This window comes from Oncorhynchus kisutch, linkage group LG18 (genome assembly GCF_002021735.2).
Source record: "Oncorhynchus kisutch isolate 150728-3 linkage group LG18, Okis_V2, whole genome shotgun sequence".
NCBI lineage: Eukaryota > Metazoa > Chordata > Actinopteri > Salmoniformes > Salmonidae > Oncorhynchus > Oncorhynchus kisutch.
Window position 1 is genome coordinate 41,724,379 of NC_034191.2, and position 19,772 is coordinate 41,744,150.

A 19,772-nucleotide genomic window follows, 5' to 3' on the forward strand; every position below is an offset into this window, starting at 1 on the left:
TGGTAAAAGAGAATACAAAGAAGAAAAAAACTGTAAAAAAAAATGTATACCATCGTCTTTGAAATGCAAGAGAAAGACCATATGTATTATTCTAGCCCAGGCACAATTTAGATTTTGCCAACTAGATGGCAGCAGTGTATGTGCAACATTTTGGACTGATCCAACGAACCATTGCATTTCAAAATGTTGTATCAAGACTGCCCAAATGTGCCTTTTCAAGTTCATCCCTGTGCACTCTCCTCAAACAATAGCATGGTATTATTTCACTGTAATAGCTCCTGCAAATTGGACAGTGCAGTTAGATTAACAATAATTTAAGCTTTCTGCCAATATCAGATATATGTCAGTATATCAATACTTCCTGGGAAATGTTCTTGTTACTTACAACCTCATGCTAATCGCATAAGCCTACATTAGCTCAACGGTCCCGTGGGGGACCCACCGATCCTGATTAAACGGGAAGTGACAACTTTCCCCTGCCTGATCCTCACCACAGTGGAGGCCATTCAACATCGATAATGCATCAGACCCCTGCTTACAGGTGAATGGGGAACTTGGCAGGCAGTGGTGGGCACTGCCTTCTCTGCAGATGTTTTATCTATGACCTGCTTCCTCACCAAACAGGACCTTTTTGTCCTACACACCACATTGTGGGCAGGATTCGATCTGTGCTAAGGATCAGGAAGGGAGAGGCCTAGTTCATCAGTGAAATGGATAGAGGCTCTACCACCCACAGACTGATTGTACCTGGCTGTGCTCTTCGTCCTAGGGCCCAGGGGCAGTGTTTCACTGATGCTGTGAGTGGAATGAATAATGGGGCGTGGCACAGAGTCTCTGTGAAAACCAGGCCTGTCGGCACAATACAGTCCCCTTTCATGCTGTTAGAGAAGCTGGCAGGCAGCTGTGTCTAACTATGTGTGTGAGCGTGCGTGTGTTCATGGATGCGTGCGTGCACCTGTGCGTTTTTATGTATGCGCCGGGGGTATGTATGTACCCTTGAGAGCAGCGGCACCAACAGTATTTCATGCTTCCCTCTTTTATCAAACAACTTCTATTTAAATCATTGACTCAACTGTATCAAATGGATGTTTGTAACTCAGTGGAAATGCAGCCTGATGCGTTGAGATTTAAGAATACATTTGTGTTTATGTGTTAGTGTTCCTAATCTGTCCCCAAACAGTGCTTCTCGGTGACCCCAGGCTGGCTAAGAAAATACCAGGGAAAAATAAGTTCAGCCCCATGAATCCCAAATTTTTATCCTCAAACTGAAACTTTGCTTAACTCAACAATACTTGAGAAGTGTATTTTTTATTGTCACTCTTTAATTGAATTCACCTCTGGCTTGTCTATTATCCCAACCTGGTATGAGTAATCCTGTCAAGCTCATTTATTTAACAAAGAGCATTAAATATTTCCCATCTGAATTTCATTCTGGGGCCGCCTGACGTACCTGATATGAATGGGACAGCACAAGAGAGTCAGAGAAATGAAATTGACTGTCACTTATCCTCAACCTTGCTTTTGGAAAAGCCCATTTGGGGAATTATTTAAAAAAAACTGGTTGCACAGATTTGGGGGAGAGAGTGAGAGAGAGAGTGTGTGCGCACACGCAGTGATCTGTGTGTGCGCAATGATTCAAGGTTGCATGCTCCACTCACCACCACCCCCCACCCCCTTCCCCCTCAGTCAATGGGGGTTCATTAGTAACCTAGTCGTCAGGTGTGCCTGAGACTAGAGCTAGCTCTGATAATTGTATAAATAAATAAGTTAGGCATACACACCTCACTAGTGATACGCCTTAAATCTCCGCTACATCCCCGATACACCATCATCCACATAGCAAAATCCCCCACTGCATTACAAATTTTTAGGTCAGTGTTTTCTCCGCCAGACTGCACGCCAATCATTCAGGAAATGATACAGTGCATCCGTACAGATGGGATTATGTGGGAAGGACATTTTGTGTTCCTACTTGTTCCTCTTGAGGAAACAGAGATTTTAGTAAGAGCTACTTCCAATATTATGACATTTTGAACAATAGTGTATGTTACTGATAGAAAGAAGGCACCTGTAGCACACATAAACTATCACCCTTCTAAAGAGTCCAGACAAAGTACAGTATATAGATATAATTTCATTACCTCCTGTCTATGCAATCAAGACTTCTCTTACTACGGGTCGATGTTTGATACCATATGTTGTTGAGAGGATGCATGTGTGGTGCATTTGAAATCAGCGTATTAGGAAATTGTGTTTGAACGCCTACTAAATAAACAGATGAAATAATATTAGTGATCCGCGTGTGCGTTTTGAGATCAACAAGCGGATTGTCGTAGTTATTTACCAAAAAAAGCAGCGTTCCATTTCAAGCTCCACTCATCTCATCAGGCTCTTCATTTAGAGGTGTCAATCAGTCTCGTGACAAATGGAAAAAGCAAAAACAACTAGCAGTTTCATTTCTCTGCCCTAAAATTCCCCACAGAGAGAATAATTTCCTCCCCTATTCACAATTGGCACCCGGCTTTCATTGCGGAGTCATTTCATTTTGTGGGTATCTGCCGCAAGGGTGTTTCAGGAATCAGGAATCAGTCTCCCTGCATCGCTCCAATACCTCCTTTTTCAATTGATTTTTGTAACTGTTTTGTTATGTTGTCCTTGCCCCCAACACATAAAGTGTCTCATGTCCGATAGCCTATTCCAGAGCCACCACGTCCATGATAAGTCCTGTAATAAACCAAAGCACAGAAACACCAGATAAAGGTCCTCTGCACAGCCCAGATCAAGGCGACTTTGTTCGGCATTGTGCTATAATGAATCTCCGTAAAGGCAGTCTGGATGTCATCCCTATTCACAGAGAGAGAGAGAGACTCTAGGCTTCCAGTCAAATTAACAGGCAAAGGTGAGGCAAATGAGAGGACTTCAAAGCACCTTTAAAGTGGTTAGACGGGGAGAACCTCCCTCTCCCCTGCCACGCTTTTAATAGGATCCAGAATTGAGATCCCGCCAGCTACTCTCTTCTGCACGGTCATCTTCTTTTTTTTCCCTGCAGACCATAAAATGAACTATTAAAGGAGAGAGAGGAAGAGAAAGAGAGACACAGAGAGCGAGGGAGAGAGTGGGATACAGAGACCGAGATGGAGAGAGAGAGGAAAAAAAGAGTGCAGACTCGTGGGCCAATTTTCCATGAACCTAGTTGGATTAGGATAATGCTTCCTCTTAACAGGTGCTCTCTTTTTAGTAGTCAAGAGGTTGAAGGAGTTACCCAAGCCAAACGGACACCTCAGGGGACCCGCAATTAATAACCACCATCTTTCACCTTTCAACAGGAATACACTCAACCAATTCCCTGCCAACGTAAGTGCGATATTGACAACGTTGACCAAGATAAATGGAAGCATGCTAAGGGAGCTGAACCCCATTTATGTTCTTCTATTGTTCAATCCCCATTGAGGTGATGTGTTGTATTGTCATGAAAACCCATAAGGCCTTTGTACTACATGTGAACGAGGAAATCCCTTGGACTCAGACGACTCAGATTTCATTGTAGCCAAGAGCATCTGTAAGAGCATTAGCTACAATGACTCTTGGGAGAAAAAAAAAGAGGGGGTCAAGACCAAGGCTGAGGTGAACCTTTCATAACCTTGCCGATTGACATGTCACTTCTCTAGCTGGTGCTGGATTGGAAAAGACTCTAGAAAAAGATAATAAATAATAAATAAAGATTAGGAAGGGGTTGCAGTGGCAGTAATAACATTTCCGGTCGTATGCCGGGGTTACGATTATCGTTATTTTCCCCCGTGTAATTCATTTTGTCAATTCACATCAATTCATTCATTTTCTTGTCTGCACTAGATTATTCGGAAGTCGGCGCAAACTAGAATACTCCCGAGAATACTTCCTATTTAATTACTGTGTCAATATGTCTGGTTTGCATAACAGATTCCTCCGCTAAATAGAAAATGTATTTGACCAATGAAAATGACATTTCCATTATTATATTTACAATTTATTGTTAAACTTTCCAACCAGAAAAGTTTGAATATTTCTTGGTTTATAATGAAAAGAGGTACTAATGATCCCAAGCACCTTGTGATTTAACAATGTACTGAGCCATGCACATTCTCAGTCACCGTGTCCCGGGGGAGGACTTTCCGGGACGGACAGCTCAGTACTGTAGTCACTTGAGTCAATTGAGGGTGAGGTCCTAGCCTAAATCATATATGTCAACAATATATGTCTTCAAAATAATGGTGAACATTCAAATATTGTCATTTCTTTTGCCATGTCCAGGAGAGTTTTTTAAATTTATATTAAGGGTTCTACTGTGTTCTACCTCAAGCAAGGCGGCTTAATGAGATGACACTGGGCGTTGTTTACAAACTCAGCTTTTTCAACTGTTGATGTGAATTTAAATGTCAAGACTTGTCAGCCAGTTAATGATACACACACAATGAAAATGGAAGATTTGGAAGCTTTTGGGAGTTATGCAAAATGGGGACTGACATTAAATCACAGCTCAAGATGTCGCTGGCATCCCTTTGTGTACAGAAGATCCACTGCTCACTTACACTGTCAGAACTCACACACATGACCACACACTGTCACAGTGCCTTTCAAGGGTCGACACTACTGTACAGTGTTGCCAAGTTTGTAGATTCTGTCACAACTGTCTGCATATTGTTGTCATTGCAAAGGTCTGATTCGCCAGACTATTATGACAGGGAACGGTGTCGGGCCAATGACTGCGTAGTTGTATTTCCTCTTCATAGTTTTTCTGACCCTGCTGTACAGCTGTGTGAATGGGACACGGAAATGGACATGATCTGGAAAAGTGGAGCGTTCCTGAAAAATTGAGTCCAATCATATCAAATCCTTTCAGTTTCGTGCTGAAAGGGGTGATTTTAAGAATGAAAAGATACGGTACCAAAAGGAAAAGAGGAAATTGCTCGTGTTGGAGGATCATACAGTATCTCCTGATGCTGATAGGTTATACAGTGCTTCTGAAGCCTACATGCACCATATGATCTGGTAGTATTGGCACCTATTGGACACGTGCTTTACTCCTTGGATGGACATTGATCCCAATATGGTCTTTCTCTACAAACTCATTGGACCAGGGTTAGATGGTTGACTGTGGATGTAGCTCACAAGCTCTCTGCAGAGGCAAAGCTTCAGAGAATCCACAAGTGACCTTTACACTGATTACTTTCACCCACAATACATTCCATGTTCTACATTTCTGGTAAATCCATTGTTATGGACCTTTTAAGATTGATTTTTAGGTTAGTCATTTTTGACGGTCCCAACTAGGAAGCCCAATAGGCTGTAACAGTTCGGTCGCACCTCAAAACAAGGGGTGTACCATAACGCTATTATAATACTGTGGAAAAATGTCTTGATTGATTTTTTTTAAAGTATGTCTTAGCGGTCTATTTGAACCTTCCATATCCATTCTCATAGCCCTATAGACAAGTCTACTTTTTAACACAACCTTTCTTTACCCAGAATGAATCATCTATTTCAAAATATTCCCCATCTACAGATCATTAGTTCCTTGTATATACCATGTTCATCATCAATCCTAAGACATGTTTCTCTCTCTTAATCAATAGAATGATCCCGTCCACCAGTCAGGACTTCCTGGTGCGTGACCTGGTGTCAGGGCGCGAGTACGACCTGTGTGTCCTGGCGGTCTACGACGACGGCATCACCTCGTTGACGGCCACGCGGCAGGTGGGCTGCGTCCAGTTCATCACGGAGACCGAGTACAGCCAGTGCCAGGCCCTCCACAGCCAGTTCCTGGGTGGCACCATGATCATCATTATCGGTGGCATCATCGTGGCCTCCGTGCTCGTCTTCATCATCATCCTCATGATCCGCTACAAGGTGTACAGCCACCAGGGTATGGACACAGGCAAGGTGGGCACCCTGGCCAACATCCGTGCCCAGACCAACGGAGGACAGGCTGGGGGACAGGTGTCCCACTCTGGGTCTAAAGTTACAGAGAGTCAGGAGGAGCAGCAGGATCATGCCTTTGCTGGGGTGGGAGTGGGACCAGGGACAGGGTTAGGGGGGTGTGTGAGTGGAGTGGCATCGCCTAATGCCACCCTAAAGAACTCTAACACCATGGCGCTGGTGGTTGACTGTGAGAAGGCGGTGCAGATCTCAGACATGACTGCTGAGGACCTGCTGTCGCCAAGTAAGAGGCGTCACTCCAGGACTGCCTTTGAGATGAAGAGGAGAGCCTCCCTCACACCCAGAGAGGCCACCATCGTTGATGTGGGGGGAAGTAAGTACTTGAGAGAGTGAGACAGATACAGATAGAGAGGCAGATAAAAGTGGTTGTGATTGGGGTGAACGAGAGAGTGACCCAATTTTTCATCATTTTCAATGTGGTATCTCTATGGCATGTCTGAAACAACTGGCATGTAATTCATTTGTGTTCCTTCTGTGACCTACAGTAGGTATCGGCAGCTAGAGCCCTGCCACTGAACACGAACCCATAGCATAGCCCAACCCAGCACACCTCATTGCATCACATAAATGCCAGTTTAGAGACATGTAATTGCTAAGAACAGGGCCATTCAACTGATTCAATGGGCCAAAGCCAGATATATTTTAAAGAACCTCGCCAGAGTGAGAAACTTGGATACATTGTTCCAATTGGATAATTGCACTTTCTGAATGAATGGCCATGGATTTCCAGAGCCATGGCCTTGTAAATCACTAAATCAATATGGTGAATTAAATCAGGGTCAGGGAGAGACAAGGCCCTCTCTTTCAATTCCGTCAATCACCCATGTCAGCTACAACATTGATTTTAGTGGAAAGTAAGGAGCATAATGAACCAAAATGATCCATTTAGGCTGAGGATAATTTTGTCAATGAAAACGATTGAATTTGGTTGCCCTTGAACCTGACCAAAACCTTTGCAGTGGGCAACCACATTCTCAAAGTCATTGCTGTGTAAATGCACACTTTGCACTGCAACGCACATATATTCATTCTGAAAAGGTGCTGCAGTGAACAATCACTCTATACACTTACATTCTGTAATCATTCGGTAAAATCACAATTTACTTCCACCAGTAGAATCCTATCGGACACACAACCAGTAAGTGCAAAGCTACCTTGTGATCTGAGTCACTTTGCCCGGATTCCATATCAGATCTGTGCCAAAAACCTGTGGAGCTGCCCTGTGTGAAACAAAATGGTGCCCATTTGGTACAGTTGACACCGGGCCATGAATCACATTCCCGCAGCCATGTCCGCAGGCTCCCTGCTGTGTCCCTGAGACGAGGGGTGATGAACGCACCGCACCGCGTCCAGCCTGGCTGTCACTAACTCTAGCCGCCTCATCCCTCACCTCTATTTGTCTCTCCCACCAGACACGCCAGCGCCCGTGGCCGCCGACGACGACAAGAGGGCTCACCGAGACTGGAGTGATTTTAAAATTTGATGACTCCTTCTGCTTCTTCGGGCGAGAAGCAGCCATCAACCTCCAAGAGTAATGGTTCCCTTCTTTCCCTGTTCCTCTCCATTCATCTACTTAAGAGAAGAATATGAGAGGGGGGGTGGGGCTTTAGTGTAAGAGATGGAGAGATGGCCGTGTCGGAGAGAAAATGTCCCTTAGTCAGAGCTAACATATTGCTAGCCACATTACTGCCAGAGACCTCCCTCGGGATTTGGTTCCTATACATATGGCATATTCAGCGAGACTAATTGCAGAGCCCACCCCCTTAACACTCAGTGTTGCCCCTTTGAAAGCAGCAGACATCCAAACAACATAATGCAGGAGCATGACTTACAATTACTTACATTTTCCTCCTATACCAATACACTATAGTAGCAACACAAAACAGATCATAGCACAGTAGCAATTACAAACAAACACATCATCTGATCCACCTTCCAGTAAATATCATCATTATAAATCCAATTACCATTCAAACTATTGCACATAGCTCGAGAACAGTTGTGATTGATGTCATGCATTCAACTCAGTCACTGATTAGATTGTACATACAGTATCATGCATTCCACTCAATCAGTAACCATTGGTCATGTTTTTGTTTTTCAGAATATTCCCAGGATTCCAGGAATCAAGGAGATTGGATTATAAATCAGGAACATTTTTAGGACTCCTGCCAGACATCCTCCTTGCGTCCTCCATAGTTCACACTGTATTTACAGACCCCCCATGAAAACACCCCAAGATGGATTTAATAAGGACTCAATTCACCATCATAATCTAATGGATTGGAGCTAGACGAGCCAACGGCCTCGCCAGTGGCTTTTGAAACGTATTGCCTTGTAATCCCTCTGTGGCTCAGACTGTCTGTGTGTCCGCTGTTCCTGGCCCTGTACTTGGGACCAGGACTTGCCAATACCTGGACCTGTTCCTGGACCTGCTCATAATGTACCTTACTTTACCTGACTGTCTTCAGACTCAGGATGGGGACCCAGCCAAAGGTGAGTGTACACAGGATTACTCTATGTGGGTTGACCAGGAAACACTCCCTGGTTGGGTCACAAGGTCAGAAAACCGCCCAGGGCCTTCCTCATTATTTAACCAAGTTGACCATATATTTCAAGGATGCATGCCACAGATATCTCTAATTTAGGGGCTGTGTGTGAGAGTGTGTTCTGTGTTGCTTTTAACCAACCATATTAGAGGCCCCAGACAGGCCCCTTCTGATTAGTTTGTGACTACAAACAGGAGAGGGAGGGTGGTGGAGGGTAAACTTGGGGTACTCTGGAGGCGGACCCAATCTTTCTCCCAAAGACATCTCATGTCTGCCTCCCATCTCCTCCTTGTCCACTCTACTGGTTCCTCTGGCTTAACTAATAACATGGCTAAACGGATGGGAGATAATTATGGGCAGACAGGCAATTGAGGAGTCAAATTTGGTAAGTGATCAGCTCAATTAGGCCGTGAAAACATTGATGGAGGAGCACAGCGGGAGAGGACCCCAGCCGCAACTCAGGGGTGGGCATTACTAGATCTGTCTGGATTAGGCTACTTTCTCTCTTAACTCTCTACTATTCCACGCACTCCATTGACTGTTGTCCCCAATTAGATGTTTTTTTTTATTAATTTGTTAGGAGCCCCATTAGCCAATGACAATGACAGCTAGTCTTTCTGGGGTCCGACACATAACGAAAATGACACTACAGACATAAGACTTTACAATTGACATACATTTAAAAACAGTAACATGTAGTGTGTGTGTGTCCATCTATCAGTTACAGATACATGTCAGTACATACACACAACAAATAGGTCACATGGGGGAGAGGCGGTGTGCCGAGAGGTGTTGCTTTATTTGTTTTTTGAAACCAGGTTTGCTGTTCACTTGCGCTTTATAAGATGGAAGGGAGGTTCATGCACTCATGGCTCTGTATAATACTGCATGTTTCCTTGAATTTCTGGACCTGGGGACTGTGAAAAGACCCCTGGTGGCATGTCTGGTGGGGTAAGTGTGTGTGTCAGTGCTGTGTGAAAGTTGACTATGCAAACAATTTGGAATTTCCAACACATTGTTTCTTAAAAAAACAAGAAGTGACGCAGTCAATCTTTCCTCAACCCTTAGCCAAGAGAGACTGGCGTGCATAGTATTAATATTAGCCCTCTGATTACAATGACGAGCAAGGCGTGCCACACTGTTCTGGGCCAGCTGCAGCTTAACTAGGACTTTCTTTGCAGCACTTGACCATATGACAACAATCAAGATAAGCTAAAACTAGAGGCTTCAGGACTTGCTTTGTGTGGTGTCAAGAAAGCAGAGCATCTCTTTATTACGGACAGACCTCTCCCCATCTTTACAACCATTGAATCTGTTTTGACCATGACGGTTTACAATCTAAGGTAACACCAAGTAATTTAGTCTCCTCGACTTGTTCAATAGCCACACCATTCATTACCAGATTCAGCTGAGGTCTAGAATTTAGGGAATGAATTGTACCAAATACAATGCTCCTCGTTTTAGAGATGTTCAGGACCAGTTTATTACTGGCCACCCATTCCAAAACAGACTTCAACTCTTTGTTAAAGGGTTCACTTCAATGAAGTGACTTCATTAGATGTGGTTGCTGATGCATATATGGTTCAATCATCAGCATACATGGACACACATGCTTTGTTTAATGCCAGTGGCAGGTCATTGGAAAAATAGAAAAGAGTAGAGTGCCTAGAGAGCTGCCTTGCGGTACACCACACTTTACATGTTTGACATTGGAAAAGCTGCCATTAAAGAAAACCCTATGAGTTCTACTTCCTAGATAGCTCGGAATGCACGATTTGGCAGAGGTTGAAAAGCCATAAGACATGCATTTTATCAACAACCAGTTATGGTTAATAATTTCAAAGGCTGCACTGAAATCTAACAGTACAGCTCCCTCAATCTTCTTAACAATTTCTTTCTACCAATCATCATTCATTTGTGTCTGTGCAGTACATGTTGAGTGCCCTTCTCTATAAGCATGCTGAAAGTAATTTGTTAATGAGTTTACAGAGAGATAGCATTGTATTTGGTCAAACACTATTTTTTCCAGCAGTTTGCTAAGAGCTGGCAGCAAGCTGATAGGTCTGCTGTTAGAACCAGTAAAAACCACTTTACCACTCTTGGGTAGCGGAATGAGGGTGGCTTCTTTCTAGGCCTGCAGACAAAGACTTTCCACTAGGCTGAGATTAAATATATGACAGATAGGAGTGGCTATAGAGTCAGCTACCATCCTCAGTAGCTTGTCAAGTTGTCAATGCCAGGAGGCACCTCTCCCACACTAACTTTACAAAATTCTAACTACAATGCTTTTCTTTCATTACTTGTTTTTGTATGATGTTACACTTAGTTTGAAGTTACACTTAGGTTGGAGTCATTAAAACTCGTTTTTCAACGACTCCACAATTTCTTGTTAATTAACAAACAATAGTTTTGGCAAGTCGGTTAGGACATCTACTTTGTGCATGACACACAGACAGATTATTTCACTTATAATTCACTGTATCACAATTCCAGTGGGTCAGAAGTTTACATGCACTAAGTTGACTGTGCCTTTAATCAGCTTGGAAGATTCCTGAAAATGGAATTGATTATTCTCCGCACCGGAGCTTTCAAATTAAAATTGGGGAATCGTTGGTTTATTTCGATGTTTCTTTCTATGCTTTCTAGTATTCATGAAGGACTTTGGCAACAGTAGAACATTAAATTACAGTGAACTCTCCATTTGAGCTGCAGTTGGCAGAAGGGCACAGTTCCATTGATTCCCCTCCAGTTCATGGTCTTTGAAAGATCATGGAAGATTATGTGTGCCATGATCCTCCACGCACTCTCTTTCACATCACAGCCACCTTTCAATCTCAAATAGTCAATCTGTAACCACACAGACAACAGAAAAGGGACCATAAGATATGTATATTGTATGTCAATATTAAGCAATTCACTTCATTTTAATAGCCTATTGGCTTGCTGAAAAACTAGTAACTAGTTTTTTTTTTACAATATCAAAAACACAAACACTATCTTAGTTTTGGATAACTAATGCGCCATACAGATCTGGACATTGGTTGTCTTCTGCTAATAACTCTACAAACCTTTAAGGCATAATTATAATGGCTGACTAGGTCAGGAGACATAAATGCAAAAAAGAGACCAACAATGTCGCTAAACCTTACAGATAAAAAAAACACCTCCAACCAAGGCCAAAACAACAAGCAACACTGGGGACACTTCAATCGCTGTGAGGAGGCACGACAATATTTAAAAGGTAGCTCAAGATATAAGTATTAAAAATTAAAATCATAAACAGTGCAGTATGTATTGACATTAATATTGAAGAATACAATTATTTAGCTTTAATTTGTCATGGTTATGTGATTATATGATACCAGCACTAAACAGTTAGCTCACAAATGTTAGTCAAATAAGCGGGCACCAAATAATTTCCGTTGACAGCCTACTTGCCAGGTTACCTTGCCTACACTACATTTTCACAGTCCAATTGCATTTTCATAAGGAACATATATTATAAACAGCTAGCTAAGCTATATAAAAGGTCAGGTAGGGAAAAATAGCTAACTTACCGATTTCATGAAGTTAGCTAGCTAGCACATAGACAGATTTTTCACCTAGTTCACCTAGGATTTGATCCAGCAACCTTTTGGTTACTGGCCCAAGACCCTTAACCACTAGGGTACCTGCCGCTACCTGCAGCCCCATTTTACGTGCTAACATGAAATGTTTTGTTTATTTAAGTCAATTAATACGTTTCTTGGAGGGCATGCAATTGGGTGGTCATTTCCCAGGAGGCCTATGAGATCATACTTAATTATTCTCACATCAATGAAAGGTGTGTGCTTTCTAGAGATTTATCCAATGACCTTGTCATGGCTTAGGTCTATGTTATCTTAGATCACTGCAGTGGTCATGGTATACCGTAGTACAGCCAAACACAAATCAATCCCGTGAACATTTGATCCCACAACTCATTGCAGGTTATTTCTCACCCTCGCCCAGCTTGTGTTCAGACAGGGCTTGGGTGACGGCCATTCTACAATTTGTACGACAAGGTGATTACAAGGTGATCTGGCCCTATCGTGTGGTAGAGAGGAGGGATGTTACAGTGAAAGGGCCTCTGCTATTAAATATCGGCTTTTCTGAAACAAAGCAAGGGAGGTATGCATAATTGATCATTGCAGCTATTTCTCGCCTCAGATGTAAACCTTGCCTTCAATTCCCCTGCGAACTCTTTTCTTTTACCTGCTAACATCTGAGAGCACAGAAGCGTGTCGAGAAGGGAGGGGAAATGAAGAGAAGAGTGCAATGTGAACATGCACTGGAGCATCACTTTATGTCTTAACAAATAGGTTCACCCTACTCCCGACTCTGATGGCTTTAGCCTTTGATAGTTGAGAGTAAACTGACCATCAATATATTTTATCAGCAAACTAATTGTGTGCCTGTCTGATTAATAAAATGTCGAGTGGCGGGTGGACAGGTGCTTTTGTTTGTATTTTTAGTTGGATCGTAATGTGGAGAGGGCTGAGGTGTTGTGATGTGTGAAATCAGGGGACTCCATTGTTCTAAAAGCTCTCACCGTTCCCAGAGAGGACGGGGACAAATGGAAAGGCTCAGCCGGCTGTCAGTACCTAGGCCCGGGCCATGAAATCACTATTGATAAGACATATCTCACCATCAAGCATGAGTTTGAGAAATGAGACGGGTTTAAGGTTAGACTTGAAAGAGATGAGGCCAAGATAGATGTGTGTGTCTATTTCATTCATCTAAAACCAAGTTCAAACAGCCTGGTATCGTCAGCATTCTGTCTCACAAAATAACATGAGGATTGGAAAAAAAGAACCACTTTAAGATGATCGTAATTCTGCTGCTGATGTAATTTCCTAATTAGTGTTTTTGTCTTTTCATCGCCCTTGCTTTGATTAGCAATCTGTAGGATACGTGTGCAGGGCGTATGTGTTTTCATACATACGTGTGTGTGTGTGCATGCCTGTGTGTGTGTGTGTTTGTTGTGAGAACAGAACACCATGCCTCTCATATTTACACAAGATTCCACCCTCAGGACAATTATGCTGCTCCTACAATACATAGACCACACAAACCAAAATCAGATGATGCTTTATATATCACAACCACTGCCAAATGTAATTAATTACTACTCTACCAAGAGGCCGGCAAATGTCAGAGAGGAATTTATTTAGCAAATTTTGCAGCTTTCTTTATTGTCATGGCTGCTTTAATCAGGGACGTAGTTTCTGCTCTCTGTGTGTATGAAGCATTGGGCCTCGGAGGCGTGCTGCAGTTCAATTTAAACTTGGCCCTATTTCCAAAGAGTTGCAAAGACATGGATTCTGTTTCTTTTTGTCACACAGCCGGTCTGCGCCCAGAAAAATATATTTATACATTCTTGTCTCTTCGCGTTTGTATTGAGCAAGAATAGAATTAAGTTGGGGGCTGACAGTTTTTGGCTGTATGTGCTATGATCCTGCTCTGGAGCCCCCCCCCCCCCCCCCCAATAAAAGAAATCTGCACAAATAACAACAAACCCAATTGAGATTTGCAGCAGACTTTAGATTGCTATCACCACTTTGTTAAAATAGGCCTGGGAGAAATCAATTATGACGTGTTGTATGGCTTGATGGCAACCATCTTTCCATCCTCCCACACTTAGCATTAAGTTGTGTCAAGTCTCCTGCCTCATTTCTCTGGCAATTAAAGTATCGTGATGTGGCTAATCGTTGCTTCAAACTTGATGACGCAGTGAAAAGCCTGTTACCCAATGTATCAGCAGCAGCATAGCGCCTGATGATCACAGGTCCCTGGCATCAATAATCAGGTTGTTTAGAGTGAGATCACAGAGGTCTCCCCACTAATAAAAGTCAAGAACAGCAGGCTAAATGGTCTGTGCTGAACTGTCTGAAGTCTCAGCTATGGCGTCACTATGCAAACATTATGCAAACAAGCTCTGTTATTATTTGGGAGACAGAATGATGTTCGACTCAGATATCATGGGGCAGAAGCGAGGCGGCAGGGGACATTAGGTTGTAGGCTCTATTTGTTTTCATTTTGTCACTTTATCATGTTCTTCTGATCAGGGCAAATGCAGAGGAGGCTACGGAGCTTCACAATACCACAGTGATGGTTTTATTAAAGAGAATTTGCCCGTTTTGGTGACTAAAAGACACCTAAAACCAAGGGCAAAATACTGTTGTTATCACTCGCCCTCTAGCCAGACAATGTGAAACAGCAACAACATCAACATCCCATGTAAAATGGTGAGATGATGAAAGGTGGTGTGGAGAATAAATTACTGTCTGCCCCCTGAACAGTGTCTGGGTCGGCAGGCATTGGATGGCATTCGGAGAGAGAGATTTGTGTGGCAGACACACTGAGGTGATTCATTTCAGATGATCACTGGATGATTGCCCCAGTGGGCGGATTGCAATCCATAATACAGCCGGTCCCAATTTATATCTCCTGTTCAGGCCACAATTAATTGCATAATCAATAGGTACTGATGAGAAGCAAGGTGTGATGATGGGAATCATAATTAGGGTAGTGTAAATATCATGACACAAGGCGAGACCCAGATGCAGACACAAGAGGCAGATGGTTGGAGTCTTACAATATTTATTAATCCAATAGGGTTAGTCAAGAGAATGGTTGTGGACAGGCAAAAGGATCAAAACCAGTTCAGAGTCCAAAAGGTACCGAAAGGCAGGCAGAATCAAGGTCAGGGCAGGCAGGATGATCAGGCAGGCTGGAAAGTAGTCCAGAGTCAATCTGGGAAGACTATCAAAAAGAGAAGAGCAAAAGGAGTGCGGGAAAAACACGCTGGTTGACTTGACTAACATACAAGACGAACTGGCACAGAGAGACAGGAAACACAGGGATAAATACACTGGGGAGACAATCACAGGAACAGGTGAAAGCGTAACAGTAAAAGAGTTTGACTATGTGTATCGGACTGACCCCTCCTTGGAACATTTCTAGAGTGGCGGATGCAATGTTGGCCCGGTCCTCATGGAGGTCCAATATCCTTTCTCCCGGATGGTGGTAGAAGATCATAGAAATAGCTCAATGGTGCACGCTCAGTGCAAGGAAACAGGCGTTTGTTTGTAAATAGATGTAAACTAAGCTATTTCGTATACACTCACTAGAAATAGTGTGTCATGCAACACCATGAATGGTTTAGAACAAGTGCCAGGTCTAATGGAAAGCAAGCTACGGTATGATGCTATAATCTAGTGTACAAATAGGTCTCCCTTACTCAGTTTTATACTTACACGTTTAAAGTGGGTAAGGAAATACAGAAATATATTTCTGCACTTTTGCAGAATCCAAGCGCTTCGTAATATCTGGTTGTGCTTCAAGAGAGACTCTCCTGCTGTGTCAATGAGAGAGTAGTAGAGAAGGCAGGTTCTACTTTGGGTAGATGCTAGCTGACTTTATCAACGCTCCCACGCTGGGAGGGAGTGGCAGAGAACACCCATGGTCACTAAGGTCCTGAAGCGGAATATGTCACACTTAAAGCCATACATTTTTTCACAGGAGAAAGGAATGTTTAATAAAAAATAACAATTCAAGTCACTTGTTACAGTACACTTTGTTATTGAAAAGCAAATTGTTTGTTTGAATGCGTTGGGGGTGAAGATGTAATGGCCCCCTATGCTTCGAATGGACAATCTACTTCTGCCTCGTGAAGTCAGCAATAATTGACTGAAAACACTTTCATGCAGTTATGGTTTTTTGACATACTAGTACATATAGCCAACTGAGAAGCTCAAATAAGTACCCTCTGAACTCCCTCCACTTTATAGGCCTCAGTCCACTCAGTGCTTTCAGCATCAAACATGCTAGCCTGATATACAAGGGAACAGCATTTCCAAAATGGCCTCCATAATTGTAGCTCTTGCTCTCACACCTGTTCAGCCTCTTCTCTCCAATTCAAACCACCTGCAGTGCCAGCTAGTCAGCTACTTCCAGGTGGCATACACAGTGATACGCCACCAGAGAGCCTATATATAGAGGGTAGTGCGTATGGCCCGGTACATCACCGGGGTCAAGCTTCCTGCCATCCAGGATCTCTATACCAGGCGGTGTCAGGCCCTAACAATTGTCAAAGACTCCAGCCTCCCTAGTCATAGACTGTTCTCTCTGCTACCGCACGGCAAGCGGTGCCAGAGCACCAAGTCTAGTTCCATGAGGCTTCTAAACAGGTTCTACCCCCAAGCCATAAGACTCCTGAACAGCTCAACTTATTTTTTTTAACCTTTTTTTAAATTTTATTTTTAGGTATTTTCTTAAAACTGCATTGTTGGTTAACTGCTCGTAAGTAAGCGTTTCACTGTAAGGTCCACACCCGTTGTATTCGGCGCATGTGACAAATACAATTAGAATTGATTTATACAGCAGCATTTTTCTAGTTCCATGTGTAGACCTAAGCAAAAGTGTTCATTTAAAATGTCTGCCAGGCTCGTTTTCAGCTCACCACCAGCCAGGTATCCATGGCCATGATATGTCCAGCCCGATGCGAGGCTTAGTCAGGCTCGGCTGTCTGAGCTGACCAGCTTAACTCCTATCACTGTTCTGTGGACAGTGCGTGAGACAGTGAGGATGAGTCTAAGGCCGAGGAGTCCTAAATGTAATCTTGCGTTATACTGAGAAAAGCATCCGGTCACTTCAATGGCTGTTTAATGGCACTGGGTTGTTGTTTTGTCATCCGGTTTTGTTTCATAGCCACAGCAGGCATGCCCACCACGGTTTGGCCAGTGCTGTGAGGGAGGCTGCAAGTCATGGCAACCAGTCATTTTACATTTGTATCAAACAGCAGTAAGAACACAACACTGCGTGGATCCATCCGAATGCATTGTCCAAGCACGGTGGCCGTATGGCTGCCAGTGTTTGTGAAAGCTTCCTGTGTCTGTATTAAACTGATGTACTTGGGTCTATTGTCTTTATGGACATGTTATGAATGTTCTCTGTTTCATTATGTATATATATATATATATATATATATATATATATATATATATATATAAAGCCTTAGTATGGCAGGGATTCGATGAATCTAACACTGGTCAAGGGGAACCAGTATCATCACTATACTTCAGGGGCTAAATTGTTGGCTGATCTTTATGAAGCCTTTTCAATTATCAACCTGGATTAAGTGGGGTTGTATGTGTGGTCAACCGTAACCGACGTTAGGCCAGAATAGAACATATTCCTCACTGATTTCCCTGTCTCTCTCCCCTCTCTCTGCAGGTATGTGCTGTGTTTCGTCCATCCAGACTCCGAGGACCCAAGGACATATAGGAGGAAGAACTCCAACCAGAAGGGACTAAGCAAACTGAACCGCATGTCTGTGCATCACCACCACCTCTTCGTCACAATGGTCTTCATCACCCTCTCCTCCTGTGTGTTGCGTTTATTTATTTTCTCACCTTTGAGCTGAACCCAGGGAGAACTGAATCGAACAGACAGACTTAAAGGGGAATAAACGCTCACTGCTGGGGACTCACCTTCTGTGTTCTCCGTCACTTTTTATTTGTCTTTATCTTTTGTATCTGTACATAACGCAATTCCAAATCTTATAGTTTTGTACATGTCATTTTTCTGGTGTGTGAAATTTTTCTAATAAAAAAAAAAAAAAGTGGATTAATTCCCTAGAGACTAACAGGCCTGTTTGTGGCTGATTTACCTTCTCGTTACACCTTCTACTCTCCTGTTTTATTCTCTCCATCCCCTCCTCATTTATTATCCCTATACAAACCTATTACACCCACACCCTATCCCCACCTCGCCTATTTCTGCCTCATGGCACCATGTAGCCAATAACCTGTGTTACCCGATGGTTGTATCACAATGGCAGCCAATCCAAGTTACTTTAGAGGGAAAAAGGGATCCCAGAGGTAAAAAATAAATGAGGTTTGAAAAGTCCAGCTCTCTATATATATTACCCCACCAGTCCTACAACCTTCTCCTAATGGAGTTATTCATCATTAGTATCGGGGTTAGCCTCACTTTCCTACCTCGTAGGCTTTACTTCTGAAAACTAAGTTCCACTGACTTCTTTATGTGTTTTCCCCCCTGACCCTCAAAGCCGACATGAATACAAACACTGCAATTTGCACAGATTCTCTGGTGGTGTTTTTCACCGTCTGTTGCCTGTGAATCTGATCCAAGTCAGGCATTGAACCAACAGAATGCTTCGTGTGAATGGGATATCTTATTTAAAGTGCTAGACCCTGGTGTTTATGGCTGTTTACAGCTATCCTTAAAGCCCTCCTAAAGGCTTGCTGAGAGATGTGTGCCATGAGAGTAATGACTGTCTGCCATTGTGCTAAATCATCGTAATGCTGTTATTACATACATCATAAAATTGAGAAATCATCAGTATTTCCTCTTGACAGGAGATCGAACGATCTGACTGTCATCAACATCGAGGTGCAGAATAGGTGATTGCCAAGCAGAAAATGAATGCTAACCTCAGTCACTTTGAGAGTCAAAGTGCGTTCGATATGCAGTACCAGTCAAAAGTTTGGAATCAAAAGTTTGGACACAGTTTGTTTTTGCTGTTTTCTACATTGTAGAATAATAGTGAAGACGTCAGAACTATTAAATGACATATATGGAATCATGTAGTAACCAAAAATAGTGTTAACCCTTTCATGTGTGAGTTCCAAATGTCTCTCATGGTCGCCCCAGCGTGAGTTTTTTTATGCACGTGATGTTAGAATGTTCTCTCCTTTCCAGAATGTGATTGTTACGCAGCAGTAGATTTAATCCGCGCTGCCCTCAAGCCATTATTTATAGGCTTGTTTTCAACTTGTCAATTTCAAATGATTTTCAAACAAGTTTTCAGTTTCAATTGAGGTGTGTTCCGCCTCCTCATTCATATACTGTACATAAAACTAGTCCTTTTTACTTTTGCGGACAAGTAATTCTTTAGACATTTCTGACCCGGACAAAATTCCCCAAGCACTTCCAAATTATTTGTGCAGTTCTAGTCTGCAGACACTTGCGCATCTCTCGTCAGAGCAGGATCTGCACACACGTGTTCACATTTTCCGTCTTTGCCCGCATCGCAGTCATTGTTGTTTTCGTTCCCAATAATAACTTTGAAAATGTGTGCGTTTCTATCAAAGTAAGTGCCTTATTACGTTATAATAGTTTCTGCATGTCGTGTTATGGTGTTTCTACTGCAGCTCACTGTATGTATGGAGCATAATATATTTGTGTATATTCCTTATAACT

The 19,772-nt window shown here is 42.8% G+C and overlaps 1 protein-coding gene across 1 annotated transcript in view; it reads left to right on the forward strand.

Moving 5' to 3' along the window:
* Positions 1-18,192, forward strand: part of LOC109909300 (leucine-rich repeat and fibronectin type III domain-containing protein 1-like protein) — a 135,712-nt gene extending 117,520 nt beyond the window's left edge. Inside the window, exons 4-7 of the mRNA XM_020508382.2 lie at positions 5,613-6,289; positions 7,389-7,507; positions 8,081-8,472; positions 17,781-18,192. Of these exons, the coding sequence (XP_020363971.2) occupies positions 5,613-6,289; positions 7,389-7,459 (748 nt within the window). The 3' untranslated portion in view covers positions 7,460-7,507; positions 8,081-8,472; positions 17,781-18,192. The remainder of the gene's footprint in view (positions 1-5,612; positions 6,290-7,388; positions 7,508-8,080; positions 8,473-17,780) is intronic.
* Positions 18,193-19,772: the final 1,580 nt, after the last annotated feature.